Below are 25,248 nucleotides of genomic sequence, written 5' to 3'. Positions count from 1 at the left end.
CATCTTTTCATATTATTTTTATGACGTACAAGGGAAAACAGGTGCAGCTTCTGTAAAAGCAGTGCTTGATAATTACAAGTCAGTATTGGAAGCCTTGGAAGCAGTCGTGAGTCAATTTGATTCAAATGTAGCAACAACTGCTAATTTGTTTTTGAAATCTTTTTGTCGTGCGTCGCGTGGGCTTGGGTTATTAGCGGCATTGTTTGTCATTCAGTGTCTGGAACGTTTTAACAAAGCCATGCAAGGTTGCGCGGTGACTGTGACTGGCATTTTTGAAGGGGCTGGACTTTGTAGTGCTGAACTCCACCATCTACGCAGTGAAGAAGAATTTCCTCGTGTCTTTGTAAATGCTGAGAGGCTAATGGAGGATCGCAACCTTGAATCATTGAAACTGTCACGTCCCAAAAACATCCCAAATTGTCTTCAGCATGGACAATGGACATGGCCATGGTCAACCTCCTCAACTTCAAACACCAGACGAAATATCGGTCAGAGTATTTTGCAGTCATTGACAGCGCGCAGTAAAATCTCTCTGACTATTTTAAGTCTACCGATCTTGAGCACTATAAAATTCTACAAGAATTGCTCTTTTGTGGAAAGCTAAAATCGCATGTGGTAGACGATTATCCTGAGTTCTCTGACGCAGAGTCCCTTGCACAAGAACTATGCTTCTTTCGAAAACAGTACAATAGAAAGTCAGTGGAAGATTTTCGAATGATATTCAAGAAGATGCCATCCACTGTTCGGCAAATATTTCCTCAAGTGGAACTTTTTTGTGGGACTTTTGCTCATTTCACCAGCCAGCTCGTGTTCAGCTGAACGGTCAGTTTCAACTTTGGCGACGTGTCAAAACTTGGTTACGATCTACCATGACACAGAAACGGCTAAATCATGCAATGGTCTGCCATGTGCACAACAAAGTTTTGAATTCGATTAACCTCCATGATCTCTTCAAGGACTTCATTTTTAATTCGCCGGAGACTCGTTGCCGAGTATTTGGAAGTCTGCTGTCCAATGCTGACACTGACAATTAAAATATATATACAATTATACATCGCATTAGACTTGTATCTACTGTATTTGTTTGTTTGTCAGAACAGACCCCAATCTTTCTAGCACTCTTCGCTCGTCGCCCCTTTCTACCTTTCCTAGTAGGCTAAATGTCCCCACCAATTTTAGAGAGCGATCGGAGCCCATGCTTTGATAAAAAATGATTCAATCTGCTTGAATTAGCTCTAGATTGGTAGAATGATATACTTTTGGCTCCAAAGCCTCAGACGAAAAAGGAGCAGTTTATTAATAACTAGGGCGATTTTTTGTCACTAAAGTTACTTTTTTTTAGTTGTACCAATTAACAAAAGAAATGTAGAACCAAAATTTCATGATTGTGGGGTCAATATTTAAGAGTTATGAAGTTACCAAAAGTCACTTTTTGTGTTTTTAGGTTACTTTTCATTTGTTAGGTCACTTTATTTTGCATATAGACCGAGAGCCTACGACAGAAGATTTCACCCCATAAGGTACAAAAGGTTTGACCCCTTGAAGTTACTGGGGTCAACCATGTCACTCACAAAAAGTATGGAAGATTGACCGCACCGGGTGGATCTGGACGCTAGAGCCCCCTAAAAAGCCCAAAAAGGGGGTTAATTTCACCCCATAAGGTACATGGACCAAACTTGGTGAATACGAAGTTTTATGTCAGGACATCACAAAAATATCAAATCTAACAATATTTTCGAGTGGAAAGGTGATGTAAGACCCCCCCGAAAGTGACCCGCCGGGGGGTTAATTTCACCCCATAAAGTACATGGACCAAAGTTGGTCAAAACGAAGTCTTATGTCAGGACATCACAAAAATATCAAATCTAACAATATTTTCGGATGGAAAGGTGATGTAAGATGCCTTCAAAGTGACTTCCCTTAATGTGACCCCCTCGGAAGGTTTATTTCACCCCATAAAGTACATGGACCAAACTTGGTCAAAATGAAGTCTTATGTCAGGACATCACAAAAATATCAAATCTAACAATATTTTCGGGTGGAAAGGTGATGTAAGATGACTTCAAAGTGACTTCCCGTAATGTGACCCCCTCGGAAGGTGTATTTCACCCCATAAAGTACATGGACCAAACTTGGTCAAAACGAAGTCTTATGTCAGGACATCACAAAAATATCAAATCTAACAATAGTTTTGGGAAGAAAGATAATGTAAGACTCCCCCAAAGTGACCCCCCAGGGGGTTAATTGCACACCATAAGGTAGGCTACATGGACTAAAGTAGGTTAAATCGAAGTCTTATTTCACGGCATAACAAAAATATCAAATCTAACAATATTTTTGGGTGGAAAGGTGATGTAAGATGTCATCAAAGTAACCCCCAGAGGGTTTATTTCATCATAGAGTACATGGACCAAACGCGGTCAAAACGAAGTCTTATAGGTCCTAGGACACCACAAAATATCAAATCTAACAATACTCTCAGTTGGGAAGATGATAAAAGACCTACCCAAAAGTGAATCTCCTCCTATAGTTTAATTTACTTCATTCCTTACTCGAACCAACCTTGGTGTAACGGAAGTGCTATGCCAGGACAGTACCAATGGATTAAATCTAAAAATATTTTTTTATAGGTTTTGGTGAAATACATTCACAAGCTGTCCCATGATGCATGAAATGGAACTATAGCCTAATTTACAAAAAGTTTTTGTATAAATCATATTCAGTCAATCGAAAAAAGGCAACAGGACATGACAATACATGGCTTTGTAACACCAAAAACAGAAAGTACATGAGAAGCATATAGGCTACAGTCATGGGCACCGATCGCTCTCTAAGATTGGTGGGGACATTTACTAGGAAAGAAAGGGTAGACGAGCGAAGCGAGCTGAAAGATTGGGGTCTGTTCAACAAACAAACAAATAGGCCTACAGTAGATAGGCTACAAGTCTAATGCGATGTATTTTAATTGTCAGTGTCAGCATTGGACAGCAGAAGTCTAAAAACTGCAACTCGGCAACAAGTCTCCGTCGAATTAAAAACGAAGTCTTGGTTGATCCTTGGCTTGTAATGAAGGTTGATCGAATTCAAAACTTTATTGTGCACATAGCAGACCATTGCATGATTTGGCCGTTTCTGTGTCATGGTAGATCGTAACAAAGTTTTGATACGTCGCAAAGTTGAAAATGAGCGTTCAGCTGAACACGAGCGGGCTGGTGATATGAGCAAAAGTTCCACTTGCGGAAACATTTGCCGAACAGCGGATGGTATCTTCTTGAATATCATTCGAAAATCTTGTGCAAGGGACTTTGTGTCAAAGAACTGAAGATAATCGTCTACCAAATGTCATTGTAGCTTTCCACTAAAGAGTGATTCTTGTAGAATTTTGTAGTGCTCAAGATCGGTCGACTTGAAATAGTCAGTAAGATTTTGCTGCGAGCTGTCAATGACTGCAAAATACTCTGACCGATCGATCTTGAAGTTTAAGAGGTTGACCATGGCCATGTCCATACTGAAGACGATTTGGAACGTGACAAGTCTTTTAAAAATTGGGTAGGGTAAGAGTTTTTTCAATTGAAAAAAAGCTGCCTGCCAGCCTTCCAACTGCTAATTTTCCTATATACAATTTTTTGCCAAACCGGTAAAGACATTTCAGCAGCTCTTAACCTCAATGTAATAATAACTGAAAAAATAGCTTTTTCCTTATACAAAAGTAACACAAGCTACACTTACTGCACTACATGCTTGTACGACTCTTTCAAAGTAATTCTAAAACGTTGCACTGTGTGGCCCTGGCGTAACCAAATTAAATACAATTTGCGAGTTACACCAGGGTTTCTCTGCCTAATAAAACATTTCTACTACGGTTGGGGCTTCCTCGCATAAAACAAAAATGTTGTCCCCTCCTTTCAATATATTTTAAACGTTTGACTGGTAAAATTGTGACATTCGGGTAATATTTTCCCTTTTACGTTACAAAAATAATGTAAAAAGATGATGGGGGCATGTAAAAAGATGGTGGAGACATGTAAAAAGATGGTGGGGACATGTCCCCACTGTCCTATAGGAATCGGCGCCCGTGGCCACAGTAGCCAGAAAATTGATCCAAGATCTTGATACGACCACTAAATGTTGACTTAATTGAACAACTGACTATCCAAATAAGACGAAGAATAAGACGAAGAAAGTGAAAGCGACAGCAGTGACAATGAAGAATAAAGAAACGACCGTTTACATTTACACAAACAATCTCTTTATGAATGAACAGTTACAATAACTGATTAGAGACATGAAGCAAATAGCATTAAACAAAAATTTACTACATTGGGTTTATTGGGTTATTTATTGTAGCAGCTGGAAAATGTTCATTACTGCCTGAATTAACGTTCCAAATGGTTCACTTCGAAACGTTTTGATTTGGATAGTCAGTTGTTCGATTAATTCAACATTTAGTGGTCGTATCAAGATCTTTGATCAATTTTCTGGCTACTGTAGCCTATATGCTTCTCATGTACTTTCTGTTTTTGGTGTTACAAAGCCATGTATTGTCATGTCCTGTTGCCTTTTTTCGATTGACTGAACATGATTTATGCAAAAACTTTTTGTAAAGTAGGCTATAGTTTCATTTCATGCATCATGGGACAGCTTGTGAATGTATTTCACCAAAACCTAAATAAAAATATTTTTAGATTTAATCCATTGGTACTGTCCTGGCATAGCACTTCCGTTACACCAAGGTTGGTTCGAGTAAGGAATGAAGTAAATTAAACTATAGGAGGAGATTCACTTTTGGGTAGGTCTTTTATCATCTTCCCAACTGAGAGTATTGTTAGATTTGATATTTTGTGGTGTCCTAGGACCTATAAGACTTCGTTTTGACCACGTTTGGTCCATGTACTCTATGATGAAATAAACCCTCTGGGGGTTACTTTGATGACATCTTACATCACCTTTCCACCCAAAAATATTGTTAGATTTGATATTTTTGTTATGCCGTGAAATAAGACTTCGATTTAACCGTGATCCATGATTTAACCTACTTTAGTCCATGTAGCCTACCTTATGGTGTGCAATTAATCCCGTGGGGGGTCATTTTAGGGGGAGTCTTACATCATCTTTCCTCCCAAAACTATTGTTAGATTTGATATTTTTGTGATGTCCTGACATAAGACTTCGTTTTGACTAAGTTTGGTCCATGTACTTTATGGGGTGAAATACACCTTCCGAGGGGGTCACATTAAGGTAAGTCACTTTGAAGTCATCTTACATCACTTTTCCACCCGAAAATATTGTTAGATTTGATATTTTTGTGATGTCCTGACATAAGACTTCATTTTGACCAAGTTTGGTCCATGTACTTTATGGGGTGAAATACACCTTCCGAGGGGGTCACATTAAGGGAAGTCACTTTGAAGGCATCTTACATCACCTTTCCACCCGAAAATATTGTTAGATTTGATATTTTTGTGATGTCCTGACATAAGGCTTCGTTTTGACCAACTTTGGTTTATGTACCTTATGGGGTGAAATTAACCCCCCGGGGGGTCACTTTCGGGGGGGTCTTACATCACCTTTCCACTCGAAAATATTGTTAGATTTGATATTTTTGTGATGTCCTGACATAGAACTTCGTTTTCACCAAGTTTGGTCCATGTACCTTATGGGGTGAAATTAACCCCCTTTTTGGGCTTTTTAGGGGGCTCTAGCGTCCAGATCCACCCGGTGCGGTCAATCTTCCATACTTTTTGTGAGTGACATGGTTGACCCCAGTAACTTCAAGGGGTCAAACCTTCTGTACCTTATGGGGTGAAATCTTCTGTCGTAGGCTCCCAGACTAATACTTTTTTGCCTAATTTCCCTATTTATTTATCTTTCATTGCTACTGTGGAGATGAATTTACATTCTATGTAATGCCATGAATTTACATTCTATGTAATTCCACTATGGTAGCCTACGGATTTTAGGTTTGCACGAGCCCATGCTTGTTCGTACCGGGTCATGGGTGTATTGTGTATGGTCATGGTCATGGGTATACCGGGTGTATTGCCGAAAACTCGTAAATTAATTTTTTCCATGAAACAAATTGTGTTAGCCTACCTATATTTAACCACTTGTTTTCCCTGCAACAGCTAAAGTGTTTGATTGACGGAAACCTCCTGCCAGAGAATATAAAACATTACATAGGCCTATGTGTAATTTGAATGTGTAATTTTAATTTGAGCAAAAGTTGAAACAAATTTAGATGCTTTTTTATGTTGATTTGCTGCTATTTCTTTCGCTTTCTTGTTTTTGTTGAATAAAGTTATTTTTTTGCAAAATTAAAGTTACATTTTTGAGTTTTTTGAGTTACATTTTTGAGTTTTTTAGGTTACAAAAAAATCGCCCTATTAATAACGAATAAAATCATCAGGCAAACTGCTTCATTCGCTGGTGCCCAGGCCTTTTAGGCTACGTCTTACAAACAGATGACCAAACCTACGCAAAGTTACGTTTGGTTTAAAAATAGAATAGGTTGTCTGTATAAATGGTTTCGATTTCTGCCTCAATTGTATTTAGCGCGATAATCAAGTGAGGATTCTCATCCTTGAACGCAAGTTCACAGGATTCAATCGAAAATCAACCTGAAAAAGTTTATGTTTCCACCGCGAAGGCAACACCAAAGTTCACAACGAGGTCGACGTTTGCGCCACAATCACATATCTCGTTAAAACCGTGTGGCATCAACTGGCAACAATGGGTTGCAGTTAAAGCGAGATCGAAAAACAAATTTTCACGCCATTAACAACTAATGAGAAGCGAGCATTTCAGCAATTCGAAACCACGGTACCGAAGCGGCAGTATAGTCGGCACATTCCGTTGCAGAGTAACTTCTAACTATGTGTGAGGATTACAACAACAAAAGCGTTGTTTAGCTTTAGACTGCATGTATTCTGCTTTTGAAACATGACGCTATGTGATCGAGAACAAGTCTGTGGGAGGCAAGTAAGATTTGTAAGCGAAGCCGAAAAAGTGCGGACGAAGAGATAATTGTAGGTGGTCGAAGTTAACTCGACCACAGAACAGAGGACGAAAGAAAAAAATAACCTGTATTGTAAAGCATGAGACGAAAAGGGGTTTGTGGTTGAATTACATATCGAAACTTTGAGAGTGTTTTAATAAACAAACAAAAGTTATTTACAAAATGTACGCTTTTATTTCTCACTGCTTTTAAAGCCACAGTATAAAATCTCACGGTGGGCCTTAAAAAAGTAGCTTGAGCGAGTTTTGTGATCGGGTGAAACCACAAGGCGATAGTATCACGAAGCTTTGGAGGCTGTTCGAATGTCATTTGGCGAGATTATTTTTACTCCTCAATATCCCATGGGTTATTTTAAGCCTAATAATACAATATCGTGTGTAGCCTATCTACGTCCTTCTAATCTAAGGCGTCCGACCACGGTTTCTTCCTCTAGACAGCAAAGCTGCCAATGTGTCAGTAATCATTGAAGGACCATCATAAGACTACAATTGGGCACAGTTAATCTCGAACGGTTATGCATATCATAGGGTTGCGAGCAGAGGTGGGCACCCGCTACTTTTACAGTAGCGCGCAACCTGCTACCGCTACTTCGACCAAAATAGCGCGCGCTACCGCTACCACTTTACAAAAGTAGCGCGCTACCCGCTACTCGGACCAAAGTAGGGCGCGCTACCGCTACGTCTTCCGCTACTTTTGTTTATCATGACACTAGGAAACGCACTTCTATAGTCCCTATAGTGATGCAAAAATGACCTTGAAAACGAATGTTATCATTCGTTTACACTGTCATTTCAACGTCGTTATAAGAAAACACATTCTAAGGGAAATTTATTGTTACGCATCTTTCAAAAACACGAGCATTTCAAAAGCAAACACGAGCAAACAAAATTTGGCTTAAGCACATCTTTTCCAACAGAAAAAAGTCGCTCCACCGCAGCACTGGAAGGTATGGCGGTGCTGTATTTAATGAACAGATGTTTTAACTTGGTATTCGAAAAGCTCAAGGATTTGCTCCTGTCCGAAAAAAAGGCGTCCACAATTGCTGTTTTTTTTCTGCACCGACGTTTCATGGGATAGCGCCAACACACGGAAAAATTCATCCTCGGAGTCGTACCTAGTGTTGGTGTCACTCTTCTCGATATCAACCTGGCTTGATGTCTCTCGCAACAGTCAAATTACAGTACACAGTAGCGTAGCCAGGAATTTAGAAAGGGGGGGGGGGGGGTTTGACGGCCGGCGGGCGAAGCCCGACGCCGCCTTCGCCAAAGGCGACACCCAGCGGCGGGGGGTCTGGGGGGCCTCCCCCAGAAAATTTTGAAAAATTACTTTGAATTTGGTGCATTCTTAGAGAGCATTTGCAACAAAAATGTGGGTATAAATATTCCTGTAAAATGGTGCTGTCTGGTGGCATAGCAAAAGAATAAGATCATGGTTTCTTGGGCATTTTTCGGTAATAAAGCTAAGTCTCTACGTTTTCTTGTTGCTAATTCCTGGCTGAGATGTTTGAATGTTTGGTATTCGCAAAACTCGCTCTTTAATGCAGTTTCGTTTAAAATTAGGCAAACTTTGTTTTAGAATCATAGAGACTGAAAGGATCATTCTCAATATCGTGACGTCACACGCGTGCCAAAGGGGGGGGGGTTGTAACCCCCAAAACTCCCCCCTTGGCTACGCCACTGACAGCACATCTGTCTTGAGTTTTTCTCGCAGTGCGTCAGCATCATCCGTGGAAACGTAGTGCAGAAATTGTAGCCACGACATCTTGAAGGAGAGATGAAGACATGATGCCATAACGCATTTCATGTCGTTGAAGCACTTGTTGAATCGTTTCTTCACCCCTTCAAGGACTTTCACTCTTAAATCCTGACAGGTCACAAGATCACTGATCTCGGTCAACTTCTTCGCGCAAATTGTAATGGTTGGAAGCAAGACCAGCAATCGACGACTTCATGCCTTCATCGCAGCTCCACAAAACATAAGGACATAAGGACATAAGGACAACATAAGGACATCGCAGCTCCACAAAACATAAGACATAAGGCTAAAACCAGATTTTTTCTTCCCAGGTTTGAAACAAACTTTGGCAAAAAAACACTCCATTTCTTGTGTGTGCAAGTGTGGAGTGAAATTTCACACGATGTAAAAGATTTACCGTTCCATTGCTTTAAAAAAAATCTCAAAAACCAACTGTTACATGAATATACATGCGTACCTTAAGTGCTCAATACAAAGGATAACTTACCTTTACAGTAGGCCTATATCATCATATCGTAAGTTACTTATTAATATTTGTTCTCTACAGTTATTAGTATCAAATTGCCCTGTTTTTGTATGCTTCACATAAAAATTGTTGCAATTCGGTGGTGGTATCCACGTTTTTCCTCGTTATTTCAGGAAAACTTTCGCAAGTGCTGTAGCCTATTATAGCACACAATCACTAATTATTGGTGGTTGGTCAATTCTTGGTCGTTGCTCGTTGGTTTGAATCTTCATCCTCGGCTTACTCAGTCTGAGAATGCAGATTCAAACCAACAGTAGTTGTTTTTCAATCTCAGTGGCGAACTCTTTTTATTCAATGAAGTAGTGTGCCTGCCTCTGCACACTAGTGTGTATGAATGTGTAGTTAGATTTACTGTGATGGGGTGGTGGCTGACTAGATGACTGCTTATGGTCTTTCGCTACCATCCTGATTGCGCCATAATCTAACCAACAGTTGTACAATGCATTGTTTTGACAATTACATTTTACTCTGATTATTTGTTAATATATGGCGCTGTTAAAACAAAATAAATTGACTTGACTCCACACCAGAAAACGAGATTCCCAAAAGACCAAAACTTTGCAACCAAACCGATTATACAGCTGCTTGATCACGCCAGTGTTGTCAAAAAAACGAGTATTTTTTCACTTTAAATTAAAAAGTAGCGGGAGTGCGACTGAAAAAAAGTAGCGCCTTTCTCGCTACTTTGGAAAAAAACAGCGCCGCTACTCCAACTAAAAAGTAGCGCCGCTACTGCTACTTTTACGAAAAAACTAGCGTCGCTACAAAAGTAGCGCGCTACTGATTGATTGATTGAATCTTTATCCTCGGACTGGGAAAGCTTCTTGCAGAGCTTAATCCTGGCAGTTTCGCATACTTGTAGAGGCTTTGAATCACTGACGCAGGCCCGGTCACCGAGATTGACAGAGTGAAGTTTCCGATTGTTGAAGTCTTGTTGCCCACCTCTGGTTGCGAGCCAGGGGCAATTGTGTTCCTGCTCACGAAATGCATTGCAAATTTGGGCAAAAGTTGCCATGAAAATTGCCTCAATTATAAATAATTCTTTTTCTCTCATGTAATGCCATATAGATGTGTAACATGTGTGCATATCTGAAGCAAATAAATAAACATTAGGCTAAAAGTTGCACGACATAGCGTATGTACAGCAGGCTAGCTTATTGGCCTATCAAACAAGAAATCGCATTAACTTTGTTCAATTACAACTGTATCATGTTGATTTGGACAAAACATGAAATTATCTTGAATTTGATTAAACCTTTTATGAAAATGTAGCGAGCATTGTAAGCTAGCCTTTAGAACAGGCCTACAACGCAGTTTAAATGTAAAGAATCATACAAAACTTTCCAAATTAATCTGATGCAGTTGTACCAAGGTCACTAAATTCCTTTTTTTCGTTCATTTCATCCACACAACTGCTCATGCTGATTTGAACAGCCACGAAATGTCAAATTATTTGAATCTGGTCAATTTCTACATGTAACTTTTCAAAGCAACACGACATTGTCGTCAATTTTATTTCACATAGGCATTCAATGTAGCCTACTGTAAAACGCATGCTCTGCATGCAATCTGATGAAGTAGGCTAAATTTTGGATCTAAAGTGGGTTTTAAAAAATAGATATCTTAAGTTATAACTAAGCCTGCGCACTCCAGTAGCTATGAGCATTTAAAAATAAGCATTGCGCGGAAAAAAACATTTTTATCTCGTACGTCTATGCTGCATATGACAGGCAACTTTGCAAATTTCAATGACGTACCTGGGGTTTCTAAACCTCATTTTATTTCTCCTTTTTACTATTTGTGAGCCTGTGTTGAAGCATAAAAAGTAGTCAATTTTTCGCACTAGCATGTAAAAGACGTTTTGGCTCCATCGAGCGGAAAGATGAAACAGTGTATTTTTAAGATTGTCTTTTACTGGATCCATCGCGAAACAAATGTGCTGCCACTGACATAATTTGCTAAATACTTATACGCGTAACCTGTAGTAGGTTAAATTTAATCAATTGCAGTAGGCAATTTTGAGGTAAAGTAATAAGTAAACTTCTTTATCCAATCTTGAGTTTTTCTGAAAGCATTGTACCGAGCCAAATTGCGTAACTATTATCCTGTTTCGGTTTCGAGCACGTCTTATTGTTCGCGTTTTGTCGCTTCTACTTTTTTGTAGGTGGAAGGAACAAAACGCGATCGACTTTGTTGTTGTCGCAGTGATATTCAAAAATAAAAACAAACCAAACTATTTATCTTGTTTCTTGTGCAATCTTTTCCAAAACACAAAGGCTACAACCAACATGCGTGAATTACAAAATAAACTTTGATATCATTCAACAATAATTGCTAGGAATCGATCGGAAAAGTTAATATAACTTTGCCGGTTTCCTGAGCCAAGGATGATACTATTTGACGCTTTTGTTAACGACAATAAAGATGAAAAAAAACACACACGTTCTTTCATTAAAACATATTCGTTGATAAGTTTTTGCTAAAAATGTTGAAAATTTTACAATGAAAAACAAAAGAAACGACATGTACAATATTGAGCACGATTGAAGAGCCAAAAAATTACATAGCGACGTAAATAATATGTGTTCTCACAAAAGTTATGGAACAATGGCAAAATAATAACGAACGTATTACGTAAACAAAGTCACTGTTTGCTGACAAATATTTCAAAAGTTAATGAAAATAAAGTCTGGATTATAGAATCAATTACGCATTAATTAAACAAACAAACGATATACATAAAATATCCAATTAATTAAAGCTATACACGACACTCTGAATTACTGAATTCTCTAATAGACTATAATTTGACGAATTAATTAACAAAGCGCATCGTAAAAGCGCACATACAATATGCTAATGTACGCTTGTACAAAATGCGCTTTGTTAACCAATTCGTCAATCGGATAGAAAACCATGTACCACAACGACGACAATGCACGGTAAGATCAGCAAAACAATTGAACTAAAACCTTTTGTACTGCAAAAAAAACCAAAAATTAATTTGTATATCTAAGTTATATATGCTATAGTTATATGATATACGTTATATAGCTCCCAACAGCTGTCTATACGACCACTTTATGTATGTGTTAAAAATAATGCCACTGCATTAATACCCAGTAACCAAGTAAACTTGTTCATACTGCTTGCGTTTGTATGGATACTACATGCAAGGTAAGATATTGAAAACGATAGCCAGCTTTACTTCCGACGTTACGTCGGCCAACAAAACTGACGAGGTCTCAGCGTTAACTGTGATCATCATTTTCAACATCTTGTTGTAGCCCAGTTTGAGGTTACACGATGAATACAAGACATTTTATAATTAGATGTTCGATGAACGTTTGATTCTATCTAAAGTAAACCTACTTGAGGTGGTGCTGTTGTTTTATGAGGAAGGTATCTTATACACCGAAATTCAAAACCAACCAAACAAAGACGATGCAACAGGACAAGAAAAAGCATAAAAGTTTAAAAACTACGCTAAATTTCGAATTCTCGCGCAAATGTTGATTGATCTAACACCTGAAGTCCTGAATGACATCAACCAGTACGTTAACATGTCTACCAAGGTTGCATATGCAATATGAACGACAACAGAAAGCAAAAATACAGTGATGATTTTTTTCAACCTCTTCCAAAAACTCGAATCTCTTGCTTCCTAACACGGCTTCCTCACGCTAATGTAACTACGCTAGACGATATTTCAACGTCATAAAAGAAATATACGAAGCAATGACGTTAGCTTAGCCATCAAACCTTAGCCCCTACCAACCAGCAGCCTCGGCATCGATGCTTCGTACATCGGAAAACGCGTGGATGTGCGACACGTGGTTTTTTATTCCGTTGACGTGTGACTTCGGAGATTGAACAGCAACCTGGAAGAATATTAAAAGCAATGACAAACTTGAGCCTACTGTTAGCAAATGGCGTTGACCGTTGAATAATAATGTTATAGTACAAATTTAACACAACACTTCAATTTTGATATTCGAAAATAAAAGCCGAGAGTAAGATAAGTATCACATAATGCTACTGTAATATTGACACTACTGCACAAGTTGGATATAGCGTTGATGCATGGCCAACTGGTGATGTTACCTTGTGACCTAATTTTTGAAGATATTCTATAATTTCCTTATCGAATTCTTTCTCGTAGAAAACGGTATCTGGCGACAGCTGGTGATGAAGTCTTGGCTGTCTAATCGCGTCATCAAAATCGAACACATCAAAATACAACAACCTGAAATGACGTTATGAATGAATGAAGGTTTGTGAAGTGGTAAACAGGTGAATATTTCAATTTTTTTATAATTCAACCATTAGCAGAATTAGACGATAAAATTTAAAATACAAGGGTTTTTCACAACATACTACAAAACTAGTTTCTTCACCTTAATAAAGTCAAGGCGACAGATGTTGTTATTTGTTTTCCACCAGCAGCACCAAGTATGTAAACAGCGTCATTTGTCTTCGTGTTCACCAGCACACAGGGTGACATGGAGGATAAAGGCCGCTTGCCCGGTTCAATCCCGTTTGGATCGGTTTCGTTCTTGGTATGGTTACCTGCAACGCACATTTTATCAACATATCACACATACCAAGAATTAGAGTTTAGCTGCTTTTATAGGAACATTTTTACCAAGTTTAAATTTGCGAGCCCTGCGTTAGGGTTTATTTTCCTGGGTTTGGTGATTGTTTTAGTTTTTTAAGCAGTTATGATGGAAACAATAAAACATAACCTTGTATGTGGTGTGCCTGTTTGCTTTGTTGAACTTCAAGGTATAGACTTTCGTTATTTTTTTGCCATTTATACCACTGTGCTTGTGTACACTAATATTTCAATGGTAGGATTACATTTTAATCAAGGTTGAAAAGAATCCAAGATATTGAAACCACTAGCTTATATCTTGTGCCAACTGCCAATAGACATAAGTGCGGGAATGACATCTTCCTCTTCTTGTGAATATGGTACTGAAGAACAGACCGCATCTTCAACGATCGCAAAATCTTTAACAAGCGGAAGATCTGCGTGTTTTGGATAAGGAAACCAAAGACTGGCTGCTCTCGCGTAGCCTTCCAGTGAAGCCCAGGAGCATCGTGAATGGGATGGTAAAAGAATAGACCTTCCGTCTCGGCTTAGGTAGCTCAAACGACAACTATGAGACATGTTACAGGATCTAACTAAGTTCGAGTCTTAGGTACCAGCTTTTTCGTTTGGTCACAGAATGATCGGTCAACGTCGCTTATCTTGCTTTACCTTTGCATCCGCAATAACCACACGTGATTTTGACATTTCTATAAAAACTTACCATCAAACGAAAAGTCTTCCATTTCGTTGTTGAACAACACCCCGGTGGTAGGCGACATGTGCAAAGAGCCGAAGTACATGTTGATTGTAGAAGTAACAGCCACAGCATCGCCAGAAGGGGCAAGCACAGAAAGGTGAAGAGTGGACGTTTGTGGACCCGGTTCCGGCACAGACCTCGCGCCGTAGTAGCTCGCTTCATGGAAAGTTTCGTTGTCTAAAATTTTCCTTTGCAGCCATAAAATATGTTCGGTCGATAAATAATCGGAAACAAGTTGATCGACGCCTGCACTGAAACCAGGATCTCCGAATGAAGTCCTAGCGCCAAACGCGTGTTTGAAACTTTCCACAGTTCGATGCCAATACAGATTTGAGTTGCTCTTGAACTTGTTGCTTGAAATATTATACCTGTCCATTATTAGCAAGATCAAAGCGAGCGCCGGACCCCCAGCAGGCAATGGGGGAGCGTGAAGTTCCATATCCGAACTGAGAGAAATTTTTAAAGTAGGTCTTTCTATAACTTCATAGTCCGATAGATCTTTTGCAGTGACAACTCCGCCCAATTGTCGTATTTCTTTTGCCATTTTTCGAGCCATCGGGCCAAGGTAAAACGCATCGGGCCCATTTTTACTTATAGCTTTCAGAGTGGTGGCCAACTTCAAGTTTTTGACAAGATCGTTTTTTTTCTTCACATCCGATTTCGTTTCATCACAAAGTACTTCGCACAAAGTCTTCGATTTTAAAATACTATCTTTTGCATGTTCCAGGTTAACACTCAATTGGCCGCCGACAGCAAAACCGTTCTCAGCTTTATCGATTGCAGCAGAAAAGAGCCTCTTCCAACTCACTTTTCCACCATAACTTTTGTACGCGTAACTAAAGAAAATATGCTTCGAATGTTACAAATATAGGTTATTCATAAACTTATTTAAACTGCAGGAATGCAAGGTATGTAAAATACTTACAAATTACAGAACACAAATTAGTTCTCAATACTGTAAATCTGCAAGTTACTTTTTAGGTTTTAAGCAAGTTGTTGTACCATGAGTTGTTACTGACAAATTGGAGTTACTTTTTATCCCAGCCAGAATGCAATAGCGCTGATTAACATTCCACAAATATGAAATCGCGACATGTTTTACAGCTGTTGTGCAAATATTTATCAGCTTTTTGAATTTAATCATAAGCGACAATAACTATTTGTGCATAAAGAGGGACGGTCTCTCGCTGTCAACATAAGGCTGAGCATACACCAGTACAGAGTTGGAAAACAATATCGGTATGGCTTCCACGCAAGTCGTCAAATATTCTTTGATGTAATATCTGTCCACAGTCGATATAGATCGAATCTGTTTGTAAAGACGTCTCTTTAAAATGTAAAACAGCCTTAATAAAGTAATCCCTTCTGAAGTGTAGAAACCGACTTTTTAATTGAACATCGTCTAATGCTGTTTCAAATACCAGTAAAAAATCTCAGCGATTAAACAAAATCGTATGAAGTTTTCAACTGCTTCACCTGTAGCCCATAACTTCTCCAGGAATCGCAATTGTAAGTGGACCGGTTGTTGAAGCGCCGTTGCTTGCCAACATATCTTTGCTTGATTGACGCGGGGCGACTTCCCGTGCGTCTATCACAGTTGATTGTTCCGTTGTTTTGTTGAAGATTGTCATGAAAAACCCTCCACCTAAGATGGATGTCAAAAGCTAATTAAAAAGGGCATGCATTTAACGTTACGCAGTAGTGGTAGTGTGACAGTGAGCGGTTGAGCATACTGTCATTGGTGAAGTAGTGAAAATATAGAATTCAACTTTTTTTCGTCTTTTCATAAGCGCAAACTATCAATGAGCCACGTCAGTGCAACACTATTTTGAAGTTTTTTTTTCTTCTTTTTTTAAAAATCTAATTTCTAGATTTAATCTAAATCTATGCAACTTTTACGCAAGTCGTGAGAGTGTTATCTTGCAATAGATAAATCATGAGACCGAAACAGCGGTCTGCAGCTAGTGTATTCAAAGCTTGTATTTTCGGCTTTGCGAAACACTTCTAAAATAGAGCCACTTTTCTCTGCTTTAAGTTTCCAAAGCCAACAAGCTGCAATGCTGCATTGACTCCATTGCACGAATTTTAAACCACTCAACCCTGTTTTGTGCTGGCTGACGACATGTGCCAATCTCGACGAATACACTTTTGCCATTTTAAGAGAATATATTTCACTTCCAAGTTCTAACTGGTTGCGCTCAATGCATTGCTGTTTCGATTTCGTTCACTTCCTAGTTCAAACAAATTTAAAAATTCTAATACTGTACCGTATTAATATTGAATGAAGCTTATAATCTACTTCGGAAAAGCTATAAATTCTAGTTGTGCTTGAAATTTCTCTACACGTGTTATATGAATATACAACGCTCAATGTCACAATATATATACAAAGTGAACAATACACTGTGTGCTGATGACTCACCTATTCCAGAATACTGAGGTTGAACCACACCCTGGCAAAGCAACGACGCAATGGCGGCATCCACTGCATTGCCACCTTCGTGTAAGATAGCAACGCCGACATCGGAGCACTCCTCTGTTCCTAATGAAACGAAGTGTTATTTTAATATACGGCACTTTTTGCTGGGATGTGCAAGGACCTTTATAATGACAGGGTAAGCATGCTATACCTCGTAAGTAATCCCCGTGTATTAAGTCCAATTTGGTCCGGTCCTAAGTTATTGAATGTATAGGAGTAGCAGAGAATGGTTCCCCGCTTAATAAGCCCAAAATCGTCCGGTCCGAGAGTGGGCTTAATAGGCGGAGATAACTTATAACAACTACACAAGTCAAAGACCATTTGTTGTGTTATTGAAGGTTTTCAATATAACACTAACTTCTCTTCAAGCGAAGTTGCAGAAAATTATTAAAAAATCTACATACTACAATGCAGTATACCCATTATACCAGCAAGCCATCTTGGTATGGTCGTCGGACCACTCGGCGTCTGACAACTAAGCAAGCGCTTCAACTCAGTAAGTACATTTCAGCTACTGTCCAAGCCAGCAAATGAGATTTTCAGCTAGCATCGAAACTTGCTTAGCCATCGCTTGCTAACCTGAATTTGCTGACTTGTGACATGCCAGGTTTCGGGTTGCTCAGTTATTACTCGCAACTTCAGCCACTTGCTGAATGTTGCTAGCTTAGTAGTCACTTGCTCAATTGCCATTTGCTCAGTTCACAGTTGCTGACTTGTAGGAGACTCTCTTGGTATACATACCGGCTGAAACAGCAGCTTTAGTAAAAACATGATGATGTTCTTGCTCGGACATTTCTGGGGGCTCCATGCCTACGTTCTCACCTTCATGTTCATTCTAAAGAAAACAGATATTAGAATAATTCAAACAAATTACCTCAATTTTGAAACACAGCTTGGTTCAACCATTTCACTATAAGAAATATTCATGATGGATTTGTGTGGATTAGTTACAAAATAAAAAAACTGTAAAATGCTAATTGAAACTGCAACGCAAATTGTACTGTTTTTAACTTTCTCATGTAAGGAGATGAAACAACCACAAAGCGTTAAGAATAAGATTCATTTAATCTATTTCCTTCTCATCAAACTGAAACATCCATGCCCAGTATTTGACAGCAAAATCTGCAATGGTCGATTGAACCAAGGTGACTCCCAGCTAGATAGACTGCTAAAAAGATAACTGAAAAGCTGATACCTGAAAAAGATAACCATAATAGGGGAAAACAACAACTGAATTAAAACTGCAACTTACGTTGTGTATTGGAGGCATTTTTTGCAAAGCAAATCCAAAAGCAACCATCAACAAAAGGTAAAGAACCAAAAGGCGGCTGATACATTCGCAATTCCACACAATCATTTTATTTTTTCTGTAAATCTGATTTTCTGTTGTGGCTTGATATTCAGCATTAAAACTTTCTTCGTCACTTTCATTTGAAACCCGATGATAGTGCGTTACTTCATGCATTGTTAAAGAGAGTTTTTCCTCACTTCCTCTGAACGACATTTTTCTTGACATAAAAGTAATTTTAACACGATTTGTTGAGAGTGACGACGGCGTCCACTAACTGCACAGCCTAACAGCATAACGTAACAGCTGTGCGATAAAAATATAGTGAAATGTCGCTTGTTCAAATGTGCGCGTTATTAACCCATGATAAACATATACAGATGGGCAATAAAATGCGCGATTGTATAAACTGAAATGAGAATTCGGCGTCAGTAAGCAATAGCCTACAGACCACACTAAAACCAGAAAAAAAGATATATACCACAGGAATTGATAGTGAGAGTACGATAGTGGAAATTGTTAAGACAATAGTAATTTCCGTCTGCTACTATTCGGAGATTCCGAGACAGCCTTTTTCAGAGATTTCTAAAATCTCACTGATCTGCATCTGCTTAAGAAATTAGCTTATAATAGGGGTTAATCTAGACATGCACTATCCCTAGGTTCATCAAATAAGTCTCAGCGAAAAACATCGTAATGGCTTAAGACCTGATAAAGCTTTGGTAGAGAGTTTGCTTTGTTGAACCATAGAGAAATAAAACAAAGTAACTTCAGCGGGTTTAACACGATGTATTACATACACAAATATAACATAATTAAAATAAACTCAAACGTTTTCGACACGTACATGTGTCCTCATCAGGAATTACTTATCTGCAATATAAGACCTGCATGCAGAGAACTGATTAAAAAGTGCCCATCTAAAATTGTGACGCATGAATCATTACCACGGTCGACAAATCAGTGGCGAACCTGGCAATCGCATCCTTAAAACGTAGTACATTAACTTTACTAATCTGTAGGTTAGTAAACTTTTCTTGAAGTAAACAAACTACCAAACAGCTTCTTTCCTTTGTTAGATGTATGAAATCGGACCCCCTTAAAGTTACTAGCATGATCAACCAATCTGAGATCATCGATTATAGGTTAGGTTAATTGCCTAACCTATAAAATATTTGTTGCTAAATATCGCTATAGCCTATACCCGCAAGACATCAGCTAATATACATCTACCTCACTGAAACAATAACCTAGCCAAACGATCCGTACAAATTCTCAAAAATAAACAGAAGCCGTCGCTGCAATTTCAAGAAATCACCGAATCGGTTTTCTCCGAAAAAGGCTGTCCTGGATTGGCATTTCTCCTATTCGGATTCTCCGAAACGGGCAATTTCGAGTAATTTTGCTAACTAGATTCCGCTTGTATATGACAACCAGTCAGTCTCATGCATATGGAAATGATGAAAAGTATAATACATATAGGTACCAGAGAGCAAATTTGCGCTTGTACTTTTAGATTTTGCTGTGTCAAACTGAAAAGTTTGACAAGTAAATCAAACATGACCCTGCTCAGCTAGAGCTGTTGACATTTTTTCAATTGCATAGTGAAAGCGGCAATTCAACCAATGTTACAACATATTCCACACCATTTCAGCAAGATGCTGTAACTCGCATACCTATTCATTCAAATGGGAACATGTTTTTCTTTAACCATGCTCTTTGCTTAAACTATTGTAATAAAATAAATGAAGAATCCACCAATTTGCACAACGAAAATCTATAGTAGCATATTTGAACAGCAGATTATTACTAAAATCACTGGAAAAGAGGTCGGAACAACATAAAAAATTATTTCTGTTTTATTCACCAACCAATCAATCAAGCAATGAAGGTTCGCTGCGTTTTTCCTTCTGGATTTTTTTTATTAATAACTTGAAAAGTTCTCTTCAAATCAAATATTTCTGGAACATTGCTTGACGGCTACATGCAATCATTGAAAAGTCAAGTCATGTATTTTTGTTAAAATATGCCAGCAAGTGTCTTGCTACAGCCTTGAGGGACGCTCCAGACTACTACATCAGTTCAACATATTGATAAAGACAACAACTTTTTTGCAAGTGTACTTTTCATTTCTTCATTATTAAGAACTTTCATTTGAGACAGCATCATCGTTTGCAAATTTAAAATATCATCCTTGACATGAAGTGGGGCTGTTGTACAGTTGGCAGTTAGGTCACCTTGGGGATAGAATTCACTCACTTTAGTGCTGAAAACAGTGAGTATTTCCAACAACAAAACAAATATTGAATCACTGACCGAAGTGGCATTAAAATGAGTTAACAAATTGCAGGAATAAAAGAATAACTGTGACAAAATAAGCAAATCATCATACAAGCCATCAAGTTTAACAGATTTACTGGGCACATTTTCAATTATTATTTGCTTGACAATTGCAGCATAATATTTCAAAAACCTGTTCCACATGTAATCCGTCATCCATTCGGAACAGCATGAACTTCCCAAGACTACTGATACCCGACTTAAGAGTTCCATTATTGATAGGGAAACTTTATACCGGTCTACATGATAGCGTGTGAGAGTTGTCCCTTGGTTGGAAGAAAATGAAAAATGTAAGGATCCACAGCAGAGCAGTGCTTTTACAGCTTCAAATATAATGTGCCAATCTTCCTCAAAACACATGGGAAGAACTTGAGACAATGCTATGACAATACCGTGACTGAAAATTTCTTGTTCACTTGGAGTGAGATTTTGTACAGAAAGACAACCTACAGGAAATAACCCAGGTTCTATTATTAAGCATTGAAGCCATGCTGTGAGACCTGTTCCTTCACCATAACTATCAATAAACTCAAATGAATCAACGTCAGGAATATCACAAACATCTTTTATAGATGCAGGCAGTAAAGTGCGATAATTGTTAGATTTGGAAAGAATAGGTTTTAGGTACAATTGATTTGTCCAATGCAAAGAGCTAGAAACGTGTTTTAACCACTCAGTTGCATCATCTAAATCAGTGCAATCTTCTAGACTTTCCCGGTCGAATAATTCAACAATATGAAGCACATCATTTCTAACTTTTGCTGTCAGTTGATCTTCGAGGTTGTTTGTATCCAGGATTCGAACAAGAAGATACAACAAGCAGAATTTATCAAACTGACTCAAGTATGCCAACATATTATTAACAAGAATGCAATCCTTCAAAACCAGAGCAATTCCAATGGGAAGATAGGACAAGTCTAGTTTTTGACCATGTTGACATGATAGCGATGGTAAAATATAGTTACTGAACATTATATTGGCTAAACACTGCACAAGCGCACCATCAAAATCAGCTGACTTTAACCATAAAGAAATAAAGGAGCAAATGTTATTTGTTGCGTCATCATCATTATTTTCTCTTGCAATTCTGAATAAGCAGTTTAAAAAAGCATTGTTGTTATATAAATCTTTAATCAAAACAAGGCTAGGGAAATGCTTTAAAATAGTCAATAAAACAGTGTGATGTTCTCTGTGGGAAACAACCTGATCAACAATTTTATTTACAATGGCAATGGGATCTAGAAATCCAACATCAGCAATGGCACTAACCAAGTAGCCCGCTTCATTATGCTGATTGAAGTTTGTGAGTTTATTAAAAATTACATTAATTTTCCTGTTTCTTTCTTCACGAGACATGTGTGGAAACAATTCAGCATGGTAAAATGCAGGATAGTCTTCTTGTACTTTGAAGCTACGTTTGCAGCGACATTCCAAAAGATATACTTTTGACTTCACCGAAAGATGGCTATAACATGCACAGAACAGCTTGTTGACACTTTTCAGACAGGTTTTGATTTTTTCATGGGGCATATCTCTTTCACTAAGTTTGCTGTGCAGCAACACAGTTACTTCATATAATTTAACTACATGATCTGGATGGTACATGCATTGAGGATACTGTAAAAACGCTGTCACACAGGTGTCAATCAGCTCCAGACTAATATTGCTATTGTCATTCATGGTGTCAAGTAAATATGAAGTGGCATCATTATACTGATCACAAAGATTTGTTGCGCAAAACAGTGCTGCTGGAACATCCCACATAAGCGATGTTTCTCTGCCACAAGTTTCTTTGTCTTCATCAACAATACTCTCAGTACAAATCATAAAAATTAAGCAATTTAATTCTTTCAAAAACAAATTGAAATCCAACATGTACTGTTTTGTGCCATTTGTAATGTCACATGTTCCCATCCTGCTTTTGTTTGCATGTTTTGCAAACAATGCATTAAAATTATGAACAAGCGTTTTAGTTGTAACATCACAGTTGATAGCGGTGTTCTTTTCAGCTTTATTCGAAACAACATCTTGTTTAACAAATCCTTTTAAGAGCTCCATTTTCTGCTGAAAATCTTGAACAGTTAATCGGTTTCGACTCGAAAGATTTTTGACCTTAGTTAAAAAGTTAATGTCCAAAGAAGTGTTTTCAGATTTTTGGGATTTCAAGTTTTTTGTTAATGAATCCAATGCGCTGTTGATTCCATGGATATGATAGTGAAACACACTCATATCTCTTTCTTGGATGTTATCATATTCTTGAATAGTTTCATTCAATTTCGAGAAACAGGTTTTTGCTACTTTAGCATTTGAGCATTGAAGAAAAGATACTATAAGGACACCCATGCTTATAAGATAATCATGGAAGAATGGAGATTTCTTAATTTCTCGGCAATACTGATCAATTATAATAATAATATCACTGTCTGGCAAAGAAGTCAGCATAAAAGAAATAAAAGCATCAAAAATTGATGATTGCAAACATATGTTGAAAAAGCGTTGCCAAGAAATGGGCTTCAAGCAAACAACAGGCCAAAGTGTAAAACTACACTCAAGAGCACCAGAAGATAATACTTTCTGTGCCAAATAGAATGAAACTTGATGTTTCCAAAATTCTTTTTCCGTTTCTGAATTAGGTGTGTCCAATCCTTCATATATGTCCTTGATTAGTTTTATAAGAACTCTCTCATTATTTTGATTTGAAGAAAAGGCATCAGAAAGCAACAGAATTTCTTTGCTTACATTCATTAGTTACTTTAGCAATTATGTTTACTAACCCAACTAAAGTGATTGCACCTGCATCTGCACCTGCAAAAATGTATAGGCTACATTAATCAAAGTAAATCCAAAAGTGCCAGTGCATCAAAATCTTCTTCTGGCTTTGTTTTTACTTTTTTTCCTTATGACGTGACACAATCATTTAAGGCAGCGGTTCCCAACCTTTTTCTCTCACAGACAGGCTTTAAAGTGAAAATAGCCTTGATTGATTGATTCAAATGATTGATTGATATAGTGTAAATATAGCCACAGCCATCTTTCTAACATAAAACATTTTCAACACATACTGTTGTTTGTCGTATCTAGGCTTACACCTGGTGGTTGAAGATTTAGACTAAGTGGACGGGAAGGCAACGAAGCCAATCTTCATGTCCACCTTCAGGCATGGCTTTAAGTGTCCTGCCAAAGACACAGCCGCATGCTCTTGAGCGGTGTCGAACCGGCGCCCTTTCGATTGCTGTTCCAGCGCTCTCACCACTCGGCTATGCAGTCGACAACATATTATACTGCTACAGTGCTACTGCAGTAAACAATAAATTAAAACATGCAACAAGCAAAAGTAATCATCAGATTTAAAAAAACTATGATCTTGACACCAACTCAGTGCTTCCACTTTTACAAAGCTAGATTACCACTTGTATTACCACATTTGTCCTCAGATTACCACATTTTTTGCTGTGATTTTCTTCCCGATTTTAACCGTATTTCGACTTACTTTTACATTAACAAAGTGGCTATTTTTACCCACTTGTTGCCATGGTCACAATCAGGTATTGCCAGAGTTAGGATTAAAGTTACGAAGGGTTAAGGTAATGATTAGACTTAGGAATCAGGTTAGGGTTTTGATCTTTACTCAGAACTAAAAAAAAATTCCAAAATGCAAGTTTTTGTTTTCAACAGCTTTAAACTTTTCTCAAATTATGACAGAATTCCTTATCTGGCAACGCTATTATTTGGCTATATTTACACTATATAGTGTGAAATAAGGTCTAAAACAACTAGCCTACTCAATTTATTAACAGTAGCCTACCGGTTATTAACAGCTATTAAAACGTCCGAAATAAGTAAGCAAAGTACTGTACCGGTACTTGACACCGCAGCTAGAATCTGAAAGACATCTTGACTATGAATATGGTTACCCTACGTTCAAAGTCAAAATTCAGGATGCATTCCAAAATCAAACCGAAAACAGCGGAACATGCTATTATAAGTAGTTTTTTGCATATCTGTTCGATTTCGGAAGACAACAGTTTAAATGCTCTTATTTATTGATAGTATTTTATGTCAAATGTTCAAAATTTACAATTTTCACATTTTGGCAACATTTCCACACAAAATTTCTATATTACCACAAATTTTTCATTACCACATTTTTACCACAAGCATGATGAAAATTCCACAATTGTGGTAATTACTAGGGTTGCCAGAGGTTAATATAAAAAAGAGCCCAAGCTTATGCAAAAAGTAGCCCAAAAGTAGCCCAATTTTTTTGGGGGTTTTAAAATAGAGCCCAAATTGGAGCCCAAGCAAAGAAATAGGCTATTATACAAAATTCTTCAAGAACGCTTGATCATCAGTCCCAAATTATAAGTGTTTTTCCAGTTCTTCACATCTTTCAGACAGATTGGCATCCATTCAACTGTTTGTTAAAATAACTACAAACAAGTACCGGTTCCACACCAAGCAACACAAAAAATGGTTTACTTGCTTTTCGTGATG

At 38.0% G+C, this 25,248-nt stretch overlaps 2 protein-coding genes across 2 annotated transcripts; both read right to left on the bottom strand.

Moving 5' to 3' along the window:
- Positions 1-11,406: 11,406 nt before the first annotated feature.
- LOC145778383 (glutathione hydrolase 1 proenzyme-like) lies at positions 11,407-18,689 on the bottom strand. The gene is made up of 8 exons (XM_082589860.1): positions 18,379-18,689; positions 17,868-17,961; positions 17,070-17,189; positions 16,124-16,292; positions 14,612-15,483; positions 13,694-13,865; positions 13,401-13,542; positions 11,407-13,177 (listed from the first exon to the last, which is right to left on the bottom strand). Exons 1-8 carry the CDS (start codon positions 18,640-18,642, stop codon positions 13,067-13,069), a joined length of 1,944 nt encoding a protein of 647 aa, XP_082445986.1. The 5' UTR covers positions 18,643-18,689; the 3' UTR covers positions 11,407-13,066.
- A 31-nt stretch (positions 18,690-18,720) lies between these two features.
- Positions 18,721-23,499, bottom strand: LOC145778968 (gem-associated protein 4-like). Its single transcript, XM_082590552.1, has one exon. The coding sequence runs from the start codon at positions 23,497-23,499 to the stop codon at positions 20,497-20,499; it is 3,003 nt and encodes a 1,000-aa protein (XP_082446678.1). The 3' UTR covers positions 18,721-20,496.
- Positions 23,500-25,248: the final 1,749 nt, after the last annotated feature.

Source organism: Aplidium turbinatum, chromosome 10, assembly GCF_918807975.1.
Source record: "Aplidium turbinatum chromosome 10, kaAplTurb1.1, whole genome shotgun sequence".
NCBI classification, from domain to species: domain Eukaryota; kingdom Metazoa; phylum Chordata; class Ascidiacea; order Aplousobranchia; family Polyclinidae; genus Aplidium; species Aplidium turbinatum.
The sequence above is the reverse complement of the archived record's forward strand: the minus strand, read 5'-3'. Positions and strand labels throughout refer to the sequence as shown.